General features: G+C 38.4%; 1 protein-coding gene across 1 annotated transcript in view; it reads left to right on the top strand.

Annotated features, from left to right (window-relative positions):
* LOC127847812 (uncharacterized) overlaps positions 1-17233 on the top strand; it is a 148975-nt gene that overhangs the window by 34408 nt on the left and 97334 nt on the right. Inside the window, 8 exon segments of the mRNA XM_052379990.1 lie at positions 836-1039; positions 1954-2127; positions 2419-2701; positions 4724-4971; positions 12851-12994; positions 14057-14246; positions 14745-14926; positions 16858-17082. Of these exon segments, the coding sequence (XP_052235950.1) occupies positions 836-1039; positions 1954-2127; positions 2419-2701; positions 4724-4971; positions 12851-12994; positions 14057-14246; positions 14745-14926; positions 16858-17082 (1650 nt within the window).

The following is a 17233-nucleotide window of genomic DNA, read 5'->3' as shown; positions in this document are numbered from 1 at the left end:
TGCTTATTGTTTTGCAAAATTTTAGAATGGGCCGGTAAGGATTTCAGTATGTGTGGAATTAAAAATATGTCTTTATTAGATTTGGAAGTCAGGTTGGCTACATGTTTATACTAATGATGTTTGTAATTAATATTTGTTTATGTTTGTTGCAAAGTTTATAAATTTTCAGTGTGTGTGTGTTGGTAATTTCTTTTTGAACCAAAACAGAAGGAATTATCAACTTTGTTATTATTTATGGGAACTGTTCTGTATTATTTATGCAGTGGGGAAACTGTCGCAGTAATTTCCAAAGCTTTGAAATATTTAACAATTGAGTGTTTGTGTTCTTATTGTATGATTTGCAGTGTTTGTGGTTTTCAAGGTGGACATAACAATGGGTGAAATATGTGCTTGTGTGATTGAGTAAACAATATGACAAAATTCAAAACGAAAATTAAAACAAAAAAGTTTTTTGCTGAGGTGTTTGTGGTACAGTTGGAAGCTAAATAAAATGAGCTGATTGTAAGCTTAAATTGTTATTTGACATCAATATCTGTCACGACCAAAACTCAAGAAAGAAAGAGAGAACAAATAAATCAATAAATCATATGCATGTGCAGTGAATTTTAATTATTCATAAACAAATTCAGGAGATTTAATGTGTTTATTTAAAATTATTATGTAGGAAATTATATGGGTTTGATAACAATTTGATTTTAAAATTTAGTTCTATTATTTTATAAATGTAATGTTGGAATTATATACAATTTCCTTTGAAATAAAAAAGAATTTACCATTAAGTATAAATCCAAAGATTTTGTGGTATCATTTTTTTTTTTTACTTCTTATAACACAGGTACTGGTGACTATGAAGACCAACCATGTCCTGCGGGCCATTATTGCCCAGCGGGAACGTACGTCGCAACTCAGTTCCCATGTCCCGCTGGAACATACTACAACGATACCATGGCAACAGAATTTGACGACTGCATCTACTGTACACCCGGCTACTACTGCCTGAACCCTGGTCTTTCCTATCCATCGGGACAGTGTAACCCAGGTGAGAATGGGACACAAAGGAAAATTGCCACAAAGTTGGAAATTGCCTTCAAGTAAAAACAACTTAGCAATTAAAATGGTAGCTTTATTTTTATTGTCAGCACTTAAAACAATGACTTCAGTGGTTATGTCAGCTGGTCTTTCTGATCCATCAGGACAATATAAACCAGGTGAGAATGGCACCCAAAGGAAAATTGCCAGAAAGTGAAATATTACATTCAAGTGAAAAAAGCTAGACAATTGAAGTAGTCTCTTAATTCTTATAGTTGTTAGTTACAAATGCCAGCTTTAATAGGTGTGTCAGTTTTCTTGTATGGATGTATAGATGCCTTTGAAGATAAAAACTCTTTTTCGAAACCAACGTTTTGTTAATATTGCTAAATTCCACATCATCATTTAACAATTTTAAAACAATTTTTACCAGAGTGCGTCGCAGTTTTCCATTTCATGGATATATATGTATTTTTTTCAGAAACCAATGGTGTGATTTCAAAATGAAATAAATAGAGACATATTGTTTTGCTTTCAACTGAGGTCAATATACAAAATGATACAAATTCCAGACATATCTTATTCCTCTTTGTATAAGTCTTCAAGTCTTAATGTAAAAAGTGTGGAAAAAAGCTACTCCCCACGCAGGCAGAAAAAGGAAACAAAAAACAGATTAAGTTTCATTTGATCCCAAAATCATACACTGCAATGTTTTCAACAATGCTGAAACACCATTTACTTTACCATAAGGTTACTTCTGCTTAAAAGCGTCTGAAACTCTGTTAGAGGATGTAATGGGGGTTGATCTTCTCAGCCACACCCCAAGCAGCCTAAAAATAACAACAGATAAAGTTTCATTAGATCGCAAAATCATACATTGTAACGTTTTCAACAATTCTTAAACACCATTTTCTCTGTCATCAGGTTACTTCTGCTCCAACGCCTCCTCCAGTGCCACGCCTGTTCTCGGCCCCATGGGCGGTCCCTGTGACCCAGGGTTCTACTGTCCAGTGGGGTCGGCCGCCAAGAGGTCATGTGACCCAGGAATGTACTGCCAGACGGCACTTCTTGCAGCGCCAACAAACAACTGCTCGGCTGGTTTGTATAGATTATCTGTGTTGAGAATTGGGCATGAAACATTTTACTTTCATAGTAGTTAAGTATAGAAAATGTCAGTGAGATAAAAACATTTTATTGAGCTTACTTTCAAAAGTAGTGTTTTTTTTATGTTCAACTATTAAATGATATTTGACTTTATTATGATTGCAAACATTTAGCGCTAATGTATATATACCTGGTTTCTTTTGCCTTTCTTTTTTTAACAACAGTTAACTAAACTCTTTTTGATAATTTGTCAAGCCACACAATGAATCAAAACTTTCCACATAGGATATTACTGCACCCTGGAGGCAAAGACTGCCACACCCACAGACAATGTGACGGGGAACATCTGTCCCATGGGTCACTACTGTCCAGAGGGTAGCTCCATGGCAACCGCGTGCGACACCGGCTACTTCCTGAACGTGACTGGTTCCGATGCCTTGTCTGACTGCTTGATCTGCACTGGAGGAATGTATTGCCAGGGAACCGGTAACGCACAACCGGCCGGAACATGCGATCCGGGCTACTATTGCCCACCCGGACAGAATGATTCAGCTCCGGTTGATTATGTGTAAGTTCAAATTTCATTTCATTGTCTGCAAATTATTAAGGAGAATTTGAATTGGTTGTTTATACTTATTTTAACAGAATATGTGCATTCGTTGCATACAATTATAATTGCTACTGCATAAATATTTAAATATGAGAGTTGAGAGTTCAAATATATATGTGTGAGTTCATAACTATATAGATTAATATTCAAGTTCATAAAAAAATGTGAGTTCATTAATATATATAATTATTTGAGTTCATAAATATATATTTGTGTTCATAAATATATGTGTGAGTTCATAAATATAAATATATGTGTGAGTTCATAAACGTATATTTGGGTTCATAAATACATGTGTGAGTTTATAAATATTGGTGTACAATTCTGAGAAATTTAATTCCCAATACTTGTATCACTAGCCTGACTAGGGCCTTCAACTATCTTATGTATCACCTTTCAAAATACACAAACATTTTAATGATTAACTCATTCCATACTACAGCCTTATCTCTAGGCAACCCCTATCAGTAATAGCCTTATCTATCCCTAGATAATCAGTACGCTCACCAGCTCTGAATGCCTGAGAGATTATCTGTTCATTGTTACTTATAGTGGTGTGAAATAGGATATGGTGTGTTTAGCCCTTTCAGTGCGGGAACCGAATTTTAAAGGCCTTTGCAAACAGTTTGGATCCAGATGAGACGCCACAGAACGTGGCGTCTCATCAAGATCCAAACTGTTTGCTATTCTGATAGTATTCTTTTAAAAAAATCGAAGAAAATGCTAATTTTGGAAATTCAGCAGATGACATTTAAGCAGACGACAAATTTCCCAGCATGCAAAGGGTTAGGTATTGTTACTTTGTTGACTGATAATGTGACAAATGCTTTATTATTATATTTCCAATTTAAGAATGAATATAGTAACATTTGAAAATTTCGAAATCTTGCATGACTTAACAAAAAAAACAAAACATTGGATTATTTCCAAATACCGGTAATGTATCCAATATCATTATTATTTATGTATACAATTTTTACAAATAAATACTGTTTAAATGAATAAAAACAATCTTTTAAGATTGTTTTAAAATAAAACAAAATTAATTATTTAAGGACATAAAAACAATAATAAGATATTTTTAATAATATAAACAAACATCAATAGAAAGGAAACACAGTTATGTTTCATTTGCAAGTAATTTTTGGAAATAAAATCTGAGAACATCTTAATCTGCTTTTAATAGAAGTTTATAAAAAATTAAATAGAATAAAAATAACTATCCTTAAAATAACAAAAAACATGAGTAATGATGACGTTAGTTCATTAATTTATTTTTTCATCCTATCTTCACATATTTTGACCAGAAATGGTAAAACAAAATCCCTTTCCAGACTAAGAAAGTATGTGTTATAAGAATTTTCTTAGGTCGGAAAACTTACTGAAAAATAAATAACTGTTTCTTTAAATGCCATTTTGAACAGACGTGTTTTAAAGTCATTAGGCATTCGGAGCTACATCTAAGTTGTCGTATATTTACGACGCTAGGGATTAACACAGTATATTATTAGGACGCATATATATGACATAAGGGCTTAACCCTTTCAGTGCGGGAACCGAATTTTGAAGGCCTTTGCAAACAGTTTGGATCCAGATGAGACGCCACAGAACATGGCGTCTCATCAGGATCCAAACTGTTTGCTATTCTGATAGTATTCTTTGAAAAAAATCGAAGAAAATGCTAATTTTAGAAATTCTGCAGACGACATTTTAGCAGACGACAAATTTCCCAGCATGCAAAGGGTTAATGGGATATTAGCCAATTATGAAGCTTTGTGTATACGGAAGGATATCTGATTATTTAGATACAAGAAAAAGGTACAAAGTTATATTTGTTTTTCGCAATGTTTTCACAAGCAAAACTTTTTTCACAAGGCAAATTGAAAGGGAATTTTACACTAGTGTATGACTCAAGTTAAGCTATAAATCAGAATCTTTGTGACATTGACCCCTGGTATTACTTCCTACTTCCTACTTCAGGTGCCCCATTGGCCACTACTGTCCTGGTGCCAACGACGCTCCACTTCGATGCCTGAACGGCTACTATCAGACGCAGACGACGCAGTCTACCTGTGACATTTGTGACCCAGGCTACTTCTGCGACAACACGGTCAACATTGCGTACGTCAACACATCATCGATCTGTCCGGAGGGTTACTATTGTCCGGCCGGAACAGAACGCAGCAATCAGTACCCATGCCCCATTGGAACTTTCAACAATCTGACGGGTACTGATCTTTTGAAATAAAAAAACAATAGTTTTGTTGTATTTAAGCTATATCTGAGCCTCGTTCTGCAAAAAAAGGTCTTAATGCATGTTTGCAAATTGTTGTCCCAGATAAGCCTGTGTAGTCTTCACAGGCTAATCAGGGACGCCGCTTTGGCTTATATAGTATTTTGGTTTCAAGGAAGTCTCTTCTTAGCTAACGCCCAGATTAAGCAATAAATGGCATCACTTATTAGACAAAGGGGACTCCACAGTCTAATCTAGGGCAACACCTTGTTCACATGCATTAAAGGGATCTTTTCACGCTTTGGTAAATTGACAAAATTGAAAAAAGTTGTTTCAGATTCGCAAATTTTCGTTTTAGTTATATTTGTGATGAAACAGTAATACTGAACATTTACCATGGTCTAATATAGCCATTATATGCATCTTTTGACGATTTTAAAACCTAAAAATTATAAAGCGTTGCAACGCGAAACGATTGAATAATTTGGAGAGTTCTGTTTTTGTCGTTAAATTTTGTGAAACTACGAAGATTGCTTATATTACGTATAAAATATGTCAAGTATGTGTAATCGGCGGAATAGCTCAGTAGGCTAAAGCATTTTTACTTCAGGACTCTGGCAGGACTCCAGGGGTCACTGGTTCGAAACCTGGTCCGGGCAATGTTCTTTTCCTTTTTTCAATTTTATTCTTGATTTTTTACTGGAGCTTTTACGATCCAATGTTTACATTTATCGATATAAAGCATTTAATGAATAAGTTAAAAAATGCCAAAATCTGTGAAAAGGCCCCTTTAAGCCCAATTTTCCTAGAGTGAGGATCATTTACTGTTGTTTACTGGTCAATATACAAGGATTTATTCTTGATGAATATGAATTCCAACACGAGGACAACAGTGTCAATTGTATTGGCCCTCGCAAATGATTTTCAGTAACTTTTTTTAAGATTTGATTTTTCATATTTAATGGACCAATAACTAATGAGTTCAATTTCAAAGAAATAGGATTTTAACTGTACGGGTTTCCATGGTTAACATGCTGTGTATCTGGAGCCCATCTTACTAAATGGCTTACAAGAAATATAAAGTTATAATACAAATTTTTAAGAAGCTTAATTTGCTGCGCATGCACCAGCAATAATGAAAGGCTTGTTTGAGAGTTTTTTCTTCATTTACATGGTATTATCTACAAATTATTCATTAATTGAACACAATGATCATAATTTTGTTTTTGTTTTCAGCTAAAAAAAGTTGTAAATTAAGATTAAATCAAATTAATATTTGTTGTAAGATATTTTAATGTCATAAATACTGACCTGTTATCGTATGCTTATATTTTCCAAGGGGAAATAACTCATCCGGAATTTTAACTGGGAATCCGCCACCTCAATACCGTAATACAGGCCAGGTTAAACATAGTGCAATGCAACCTAGCCAAAAAATCGGTAACCAACCCTCAATATTCTTTCCGGATCAACCAGGTGTATACGTGTCTTTTACAGCTCTGAATTAAAATATTGTTTTTCACTTGGTTGATTGGGGTTTTGAATAGATAAATTGTGTTATTTATCTTTTTATTTCTCATTCGGATTAATTTGTGTGGATTTAATGGATTTTGTTTCATTTGTAAAAGGTAAGCCATGCTTGTTTTTATCGAACAATGGTTTATTTCTACCATGCTGGGTGTTTTCAGGCGCGAACGACCACGTGCAAAACGTGCTCTTCTAATACATTGCTAGAATGTGCAAAGCATGTTCTTCTAATGTGTTACGAGATCGTGCAAAGCGTGTTCTTCTATTGACAGATTGTTTATCATTTGCCATTGTGTGCAATAATGATTTTAACGTTCCGTATGACAATCTAATTGATCGTCATTTTATTTTTCATCTGTTTTGAATTAAACTTTTGTTTAATTTATGATCTACGGCAGTATTATTATAATTTATATTATGGTCAAATAATGATTTTATGTGCCGTATGATAATCTGGTCTGTGACCAGTTTATGGTTGAATATGCTTTGCTCTTGTTTTTCATATATTCGACTACATGATGGTCTCAGAAACAAGAGTGGATAAATACCCGGTGACTTCGCAGATCATGGATGATAGTTGCAGTATCAGTCACCGGGTATCGGGCACGATCGCGACCGTACTATGCTAAGTCTCTTAGACAGTCGGTCAACATCAGACCATATGGCGACACCCGTCAGCCGGTCTTTGCCCGATGGCATTGGTCAAGGACATCGACCAATGCCGGACCATTTGGCATCCGCCATACGGTCATTATCCGGTGACAACACTGGTTATGATATGACCGGTACGTCACCGGGGACGTTGATCACGGACCATTGATCGACGTCTGACCGGCCGGTCCGGTCACCAGTCATGTCACCGGTCCGGTCATTGATCACCGGTCCGGTCACCGGTCATGTCACCGGTCCGGTCCGGTCACCGGTCATGTCACCGGTCCGGTCCGGTCACCGGTCCGGTCATTGATCACCGGTCCGGTCACCGGTCATGTCACCGGTCCGGTCACTGGTCCGGTCACCGGTCCCGTCACCGGTCATGTCACCGGTCCGGTCCGGTCACCGGTCCGGTCATTGATCACCGGTCCGGTCCGGTCACCGGTCCGGTCACCGGTCATGTCGACGGTCATGTCACCGGTCATGTCACCGGTCCGGTCCGTTCCGGTCACCGGTCCGGTCCGGTCACCGGTCCGGTCATTGATCACCGGTCCGGTCCGGTCACAGGTCATGTCACCGGTCCGGTCACCGGTCATGTCACCGGTCCGGTCATGTCACCGGTCCGGTCATGTCAAGGGTCCGATCCGGTCACCGGTCCGGTCATTGATCACCGCTCCGGTCACCGGTCAACAGTCATCAGTTAGGCCTGCCACCGATAACACCAGTCACCGGTCAAGAAGAAGAACTCGGTCTTCTTCATTGAATTATTCTCCTATTCTTCGTTGAATACATCATCTTCATCAAGGATTAGACATCGGACACGCTCTTCTTCGTCGAGCAGTTCTCATCGTCGCGGCTCTCGTAAGCGATCACGTCGTCACTCACGGAGACGTTATTCTAGAAGATCTCGGTCTCATCGCAGCCGATCCACATCTCGGCCGATCCAGATCTCGACATCGCAGGAAACGAGGACGTCGTCAACCTTCACGTAGACATCAGCGGACTGCATTGAGCACCACTGGATAATTATCGAACATACCTCTCCTTCATTGAGCAGTTCTCGGCGTTGATACGCTCATAAGCAATCATGTCAATGCTCACGGAGACAATATTGTAGAATACAATATTTCCAGCGTAGCCGAACAATATTTCGGCATCGAAGTTATATGGATGTCGCCACTTCTCACGTAGGCGTTAATGAACCTACTGGTCATATCGACGTTCTCCATTTTATTCCTTTAGGAATATCATGTCTCCATTCCACGTGTGATGGTTCTTCTTATGGCATCCACACATGTTGCAGTCACCGAGCCGTAGTTGTATAGTTCGTTTAACATTCAGGCTTCGGGATAAGCTGTTCTTTTCTCCACTACGACTACAAGGACACTTATGCCTATTAATACTGATAATCTACCGTTGTTTTTCCGGTTAACATTATCAGATGACTTCTTGGATGGTCATTCTTCTGCACCAGATATTTTCATTCTGACGCAGTTATATTATACCGGTCCCGATCACCGGACATCGGTCACCATTCATCGGTCATATCACCGATCACTGATCACCGGTCAGAATAAGTGATGTCTCATCGCCATCGGATTGGATTTTTTGGCATGATCTTCTTTTCCGAGCAGTGCTTGACATTGATAACAGACCATATGGATTCCACCATTTTTCGGTCTTTAACTGGTAACGTCACCGGTCATATTATGACTGGTCCGTTCACCGGGCTACAGTTACCGGTCATTGACCGGTCCGGTTCGGTCACCACTTACCAATTACCGGTATTCCACTGTGTTTTCATCGGTCAATTTTTAGTATCACGGGTATCGTCTACATTACATAGTTGTATACCCCTGGCTATGATTGTATTGAATACTATATTTTATGGATTCAACAATCTACATGACTTTTTGTGTTTTTCAATACTGATGTTCTACTGGCGACGGTTACCAAATCATGCTATATCTGTTATTTGTACTTCTATCTCAACCGGCTACATGCAGACTACTGGTCTTGCAGATAGATCGGCTGAAGTGGGCTCGGAGACTAGCATTGAGGTCGAACATTACTATTTGACCTCTATTAATTTATGTTCGAGACCCGAAGGATGAATTGTTTTAACCGCCTTTACCTGTCGGCTACAGACTTTGCAGTCAGTGTCACGGAACAGTTGGGACACATTAATGACGCTAGCAGGATTAGCAAGACGACATTTGTATCGACTTCTGCTTTTCTATTACTCCTACGGCAGTGCATATTTTCAAGCTACTGGAATCAACAAGAGTTCTGATACATAGGATTGCCTATCAGATTGACCGCATAGCGGCTACAGTCTTGTAGATGGCTTAGGACCTATTGAACTCAGATCTTAGATCCTAGGATCTGGAGGGACCTCATCTTAAAGTTATTCTTCTATTACACTTCTGGCCATAACAGGCCGTCTTCCTATAACTGGTCGTATTCCTTTCGGAATTCGTCCCGGTTAGAAGTCTTGAAGTAAATGGATTAATCAAGTCAGAATTTAAGACTTCCATGCATTCTACCGGCAAGCGTGGACCCGCTTAAGGTTACCCCTAGGGTTTTCAACTTTTTCTGCCATCACACCTCCGATTCCGGAGGTACCACTATCAATCATATTTCTGTACTTCGCAAATCGATGACTTCGCGACCTGTATTATCCATGATTTTAAAGGCGCCTGTTATTGGTTAAAGAAGAGGCTATATTCTGTAGATAGGTCATAAACTTATAAGTGTTAAACACTGTCCTATTCTACCAATTTTCAAGTGTGTTTGGAGTGGGAAAGTTCGGCTTGCCGTGGTTTCTTTGCCCACCCATCCTTGACAAATGGTTCCGGTCACCGGTCGGTATTTACCGGTCCGGTCACCGGTCCTTCTGCTGAGACGTCTTTTCTTACGTCTGTTTCAGCTTTATTTTTAAGATAATTGTATTAATCTCGGGATTATTTAATGACACAGATTTCCATCTTTTTGTCATTATTTACCACTATTCAGTGGTGTCTAGTCTAGAAGATTATCTTGGCAAGAATATAGTTTATTCTACCACAACCTTCCTTACATCTTATACAGATGTGAGCAGATAAGGTTATGGACGATCACATAGAACAACGTATCTTGATTGTCTCAATTATGTGGTATCCTAACGAATATCACCTTACACATCTACATCTTGAAAAGCGAAAATTCTTTTTAGCTGTTTTTCATTTACAACACATTTTCACGATTCCTTTGTGATGGTTTCAACTATCACACATCGGTCGTGGTTTACTTACAGACACGGAGGTGATCATATTATCACTCCTTGTAACTGGAAATCAGGAACTTATTCGTTCTTTGCAAGAACAACAAATTTTCTCTATCGTCTTTCTCATACCAGTTCGTCTCAACGCCCTGTTGGACGTTTTGTCCTGCAGTTCTTTCTTTCGAATTATTTTTCCGTTGGGTTCAATAATGTAATTGCGCATGCGCGGCAGTGAAGTTGCAGACGAGTTGCATGGTGTACATAGTATATCAAAGAATGTTGTTTATCATCAAACGCTAGTTATTAGCGTTATGCGATCGTATATCGCAGTGTATACCGGTATGCTGAACAACGTCAACAATGCAGTTCACAGAAATCGATCCAGCAGGGTGTGCGATTGTTATACATTCGTCCATTGACATAAACTGGAATATCTTGCCTTCTTGGTGAGTTTTTGCAATAACTGAGTTTTTGCCATAATTTCATGAAATATACTTAATGAACCATGGGATTATGGTTCTACGACCTTTTAAGTCTCCTGTACAATTATTTTCAGGAAACTTCTTCACAGCTCAAATATCATATCTCACTGAGACATATTTTTACTGATCCAAACATGTGCCACTTCATGTCTGGCCATTAATAACTTTTAGTTATCTCTACAGAAGAACGTTTTTCTGTTAGAGTTTCAATCCTTGTTACTTGTGCAAGGATAATTCCATCAGAACTGTATAAAGGTTCTATGGAAATTCATTTTTTACTGGGTAATTGAGAGCATAGTTATTACCTTAATCACTCTGCTAGATACATAGAGGTTTTTCTCATCTTTTTCTTGATGATAAGAAATTTGTTCTTTTCTTCATCAAAGGATAGAGATTATGCTTTCGTATACCTTGTTTTGTGTAAGTCATCGCAACTCTGTGCTGTCTTACCTATTTTGGAACTGATCCAAACTATGGAACGTCAACACTATGTTTTTCGTTCCTTTACCTTTTTAAGCGGTTTTGACTTGTGTAACATGTTGGGATGCTTAATGAGCTCCCTATGAACCTTTTTCATCAGGCTTATTAACAGTTCCAATATAATTTTAAGACGGTTTTCCTTCTTATTATGGCTTTAACCATACGGAGAATTGAAATTCATGCTTTTTCTGTTGAATATGACCAATTCCAGTTGGATCTATTGTCGTTTTCACTTTGTTGTGTCAGCCAGGATTCCTTGCTTAATATCAAGTCCTCTATATGGCTTCTACCTTCAAGTTTCCAAGTTTTCTTAAACTGGTAGTCATGAAGATGAGGATAAACTTCTTTGGACAATCAGGGCTTTGAAGTTCTATCTCAGCAGTGTTAGTCAGAAGTCCATTCGAGGTTCTCAAAGACACTCTTCATTTCCCCAAAAAAGGGGGGGGAGATGTGTCTGCGGCTTCTATTTCTCGGGGTTAGACCTCGACTAAGGAAAGTTAATCTTATCCTATCTAAGGATTCATTCCTTTTTAGGATCTGACCGCATGAATTAAGAGCTCTGTCTGTTTTGTGGGCATATATTAATCACACCCCACTTTTTGACGTGCTCTAAGCTGTTTACTGGAGGAATCCGACCACCTTGTCATCTTTTTATCTTCGTTTTCTGAAGTGCCAACAATACAATTTGTATACGTTTGGGCTTGTTGTGGTTTCACTAACGGTAGTGTCTTCTTTACGACATAGACATATTACTCTGTCCGAGAAGTCATAATTAATACCGTTTTAACGAAGATTACTTGATATCATTAGCTGATAACCCTGTTTATGGGTTCTACTGTGTTGGGAAAATATATACGAACCTTCCCACCGCAGCTGCAAAATCAGCATACGATAACAGGTCAGTATTTATGACATTAAAACAAATTTTTTAAATAAAATTCATTTTAATTATTAAATACTTACCTGTTATCGGTAAGTCCCACCTCCCACCCCGCTATTCGATTAATATTTTTGTATATATATTGAAAGAATATTGAGGGTTGGTTACCGATTTTTGGCTAGGTTGCATTGCACTATGTTTAACCTGGCCTGTATTACGGTATTGAGGTGGCGGATTCCCAGTTAAAATTCCGGATGAGTTATTTCCCCTTGGAAAGTATAAGCATACGATAACAGGTAAGTATTTAATAATTAAAATGAATTTTATTTAAAAAATTTGTTTTAAAAACAGTGCCATAAACTACTAAGAGTTTTGCCCTTTCTTTAAACGCCTGCCTTTTGAAGGGACTTTTATGGGACAACCTTTTGCTGATTAATGGGTGGGCTGTCGGTACGTTGTGTACACACAATGTGCAAAATTCCCTGATTCAGCTCTCTAAAGTCATCAAACTTTCAAGATATGGGGTCCATTATTTATGAAGGGCATATATTTGTGTCCATGACTATGATTACATAATTTCAAACTATTTCAGGCTTGGAGGCAGTGTCTCAGTGTACACCATGTCTCGGCGGTTTCGCCTGCCCGGTTACAGGAATGACCCAGATGCTGGACATTTACAAGTGTGTGGCCGGATATTACTGCAGGACGGGCGCAAACATCACTACTCCGAATCAAGGTAAGGCCCCAAAAAAAGTTGGTTTATTTCCGGTCGCCTAACCGTATCTCCTGAAGCGGCGCCCACCCTCAACTTTTAATTGGGGTTGCCAAAAAAAAAAAAAAACAAATAAATAAAAAAAAAACAAAAAAACGTTCAATTCGTTCATTAAAGATGTAATATCAAGCACACAAAGCATATATATCCATGTATTTCTTATCATAAGCTTTAGTAGCCTTCCATTCAAGTACCTGAAAAAAAAAGAAATTAATTCCCTACCTTTTTTTTTTCCAAGGAGACAGATACGGACCTAATTTTTTTTTGGCCTAGGCTTTTATTGGGTCAAGTTTTACCTTATCCCTTTCCTCTTTAAGAAGCAAAGTGAAAATGGCTTTTGTTACCAGCATTAAACCAGACCAGCCTGCGAGTAAATTGCAGTCTGTTCAGGTTTTATGCTGTTTGCTGCTCATCACTGTTTGCTGCTCATCAGTATCTAAGGTATGGAAAGAAAGCTTTTAAAACTTGAATTTAATAATAAAGGTTTTTAATGAAATTTAACTTTCTATAGGATAACAAATGCATCAAAATACATAATTGACATACTTATCTAAGTGGTAAAGGGTTAAAGAAGGAGTCCCAAAATATAAGCCTGTGCAGTCTGAAAACCCTCATTAGGGTGCCGACTGCACAGGCTAATCTGGGACAACACATTATCTACATGCATAAAGCCCAGTTTACCCAGAACAAGGGTCATATAATGTCAAATACATTATGCCATGCTCTGTGAAAAAGGTGTTAAATGCATGTGCGCAAAGAGTCATCCCATATTGGCCTGTGCAGTCCACACAGGCTTATCAGGGACGTAACTTTCTGCTTTCATGATATTTTTCGCTTCAAGAAAGTCTCTTCTTAGCAAAAATCAAGTTTAGGTGGAAAGTGTCGTCCCTGATAAGCCTGTGCAGACTCCACAGGCTAATCTTGGACGGCACTTTACGCACATGCATTTAACCCCCTTTTCACAGAGCGGGGCCTATATGTGATTTATATAATAATATTTACTGATATTTCTTTTCTATCAATCAGGAACGGATGCCAATACCTGTCCAGCAGGCAAGTACTGCCCATTGGGAACAACCGACCCGGTTTCCTGCCCAATCGGCACCTACAGTAACATGACTGGGCTTGACGCAGAGGGGGACTGCATGCAGTGTCCTGCCGGAATGTACTGTGATGGCACGGGACTTGTGTATCCCACGGGACTGTGTCTGCAAGGGTGGGTAACATAGTAGTGGTCTTATATTGGTAGCGCCATGGTAAAGTACTGCAATGGCCTGTGTCAGGAATGTTGTATTAATCTAGTAATAATCTTACTTGAATAATTTGTGTAATATGATTGGTGGTCATATGCCAATGTAAAGCAATGGCAACTGTGTCTAGATGGGTGGATTGTATTGTAATGGTATAGCTTAAAACATTTGTGTGCTATAATAGCTTTTTAAAGGTCTAGGTCACTGTGGTGTAGTGGATATGGTGTCCGTCTTGCGAGTGGGAGGTTATGGGTACGATCCCCATTGGGTAGAAACAGTACTTGGTTTCTTATGGGTGATCTCATGAACGCTCCCAAAGTGAGGTGGATCAAACCTGTGACCACTTGGTTGCTAGGGAGACACCTTATAATATATGCCACAGCATAAGTAGCATACATGCTGACCTTGCTTTTAATTGCATTATCATTTATTTGAAATCTTATTTTTATTTATTTCTTCCTTAGTTACTACTGTGAGATCGGTTCCAACCGAAGTACTGAGTATATCTGCCCTGCAGGCAGCTACTGTCCAGTGGGCTCCAAAGTTCCCACGCCCTGTCCAGCAGGCACATTCAGCAACACCCAGGGGATGTGGAACATGTCCTCTTGCACACAATGTGACCCCGGAAAATACTGCAACGACACTGGTAACAAGATTTACAGTATACAGTCCAACCTCTACTTCCGGTCACCCCTCATGGCAGGTCGCCCCGTGTAGGCGGCCAGTCTGTGCCGCGACCGTCGATAAACACTATATTATGCACCCCTCTTTAGCGGTAATCCCGTTTCTCCGGCCAGCGGCCAGCAATTTTGCATCCCAAATGTTAAATTCCCCCCATATGAGTGGTCACGCGCGAGTAAGTGATCAGTCATAAACACTGGCAAAATTACACCCACGCAACGGCGAAAAAATCTATACGTAATTCCATTCTGCGGTTTAGGCTCTGCAGTACTGAATCGTGATGTGTGATAAACATGTTGACAGCCGGTTTGCAAATTGCAATTAATTAGCCACATATTATCGGGTTATCGGGATAAAAGCAACATGCGACCGTTTGATCTTTTTGTTTCCACTCATGCGAATATAATCTATTAGTACTGGAAAAGAGATTCTTAATTTATAATTTATTATTTGTAGCTGTTGAATCATACTATTTCAAGCACACATTTATGACAATTATCGGCTAATTAAGAGTTAAAAAGAACAACGCAACTTTTAACCGAAATCAACTGCTCTATATGTTCTCTGTGCTACAAAGGTTTTATCCGAAAATCAATACACGCACGCATGGGTATGACGTGACATTGTACATTGGTGCAAAATTTTTGCGCGCTTTTGTCGGGACAAAGGAAATACATGAGGTCTTTTTTATGCTAGAATTTGTAAATGTCTCGTTAACATAAACAATCGGGAGTGTGTTTCGGATTACAAATTATGATTCTCATTTGGGAATTAAACAAAACATTTATATTTGTTTTATATTTACAATGATTTCAATATTAATTTTGATAAAACCATTTACGCGGCGAAATAAATGTTTTTTTTATAATATTATGCATAAAAAGCACAATTACCAGTAGGATAACACCTGATTGCTATTATCAGTCTCTTAAGTAACTGGCCACGATTTTATCGTGGAGGAGATCACTGTCAGGACCAATTTGTGCGGTAGGTATTACAAAGACATAAAACTGCAATAAACCAATTAAATTATCGATTGATTGATAGTGACACGGGAGTTAATAACGCATAACTGATTCACAACTGTTCCCATCTTAAGTGCATTGGGGCAATACAACGCGCATTCTGTAAACAATGAATCATGAGAATGATTCTTTTTCATTTACTTCATTCTGATGAGGATGATATGATTAGAAAGATGATTAGAATATTTTTTTGAATGGAAATGTTGTTTTATAGCTGACTTTAGAAAGGAAAAAATAAAATTATTTTAAGTCTATACATTGTTTAGTACATGTACACATATTTACCATTTTGTTTATACAAAAATTAAACAGTTGGCCATGAACTCATCAACTCTAGACTCCCTATGACCCAACCCCCTCTTAAGAGGTCACCCCGCTTAAGCAGCCAGTTTGGCCATTTCCCTTGACTGGCTGCTTAAGAGGGGTTGGACTGTATATCATAATAAACACCTCTTAACTATACTGGTAACCTGATTTACTGTATATTTCCTAATAAACAACCCCGCACAATACTAGTAACCTGATTTACCGTATATTTCCTAATAAACACCCCAAACAACACTGATATTGGATTTACATATATATATATATATATATATATATATATATATATATATATATATATATATCCTAATAAACAACCAAATGAAATTGGTAAGCTGATTGACTGTATATATCCTTATAAACACCTAACCCTTAATAAATGTTCCCCCCCATTTTTCAAAGTAATTCACCAACTGCCAAGCCTGATTATGGCTTTAATTCTTCCAAACCAAGGCATTTTGTTTCTGAATTCAGACTGCAATGATTGCATGAAGATATAAAAATTATTTATTACATTATCATAACTTCGTTCAAATCTTCTTTTCAGGATTGACAAGCAACGTGAACCAGTGTGACCCAGGCTTCTACTGCCCGGGTGGTCAGTCAGTGCCCAACCCAATAGCATACCCATGCCCCATCGGGCTCCATTGTCCCGCAGGTACTGGCACCCCAGTCCCATGTGAGCCAGGATTCTTCACCAACCTCACCCAGCAGTCGACCTGCCTTGTGTGCCCCGCTGGGTTCTATTGTGTGCCAGAGGAAGTCATAGCTGGTGAGAAATTAAGGGTCGAATAAAAGATGTGTGTTAATGAGCAACAGTTTATTGGAATTCTCGTTTTAAGTACTAAAATGCATTCAATGCCTTTGATGTAGCAGCAGTGATTTTTTTCACCATTTTGGGAATGTGGCTGGGTCCCTTTTGA

This window comes from Dreissena polymorpha, chromosome 10 (assembly GCF_020536995.1).
Source record: "Dreissena polymorpha isolate Duluth1 chromosome 10, UMN_Dpol_1.0, whole genome shotgun sequence".
Classification (NCBI taxonomy): domain Eukaryota; kingdom Metazoa; phylum Mollusca; class Bivalvia; order Myida; family Dreissenidae; genus Dreissena; species Dreissena polymorpha.
The sequence above is the reverse complement of the archived record's forward strand: the minus strand, read 5'-3'. Positions and strand labels throughout refer to the sequence as shown.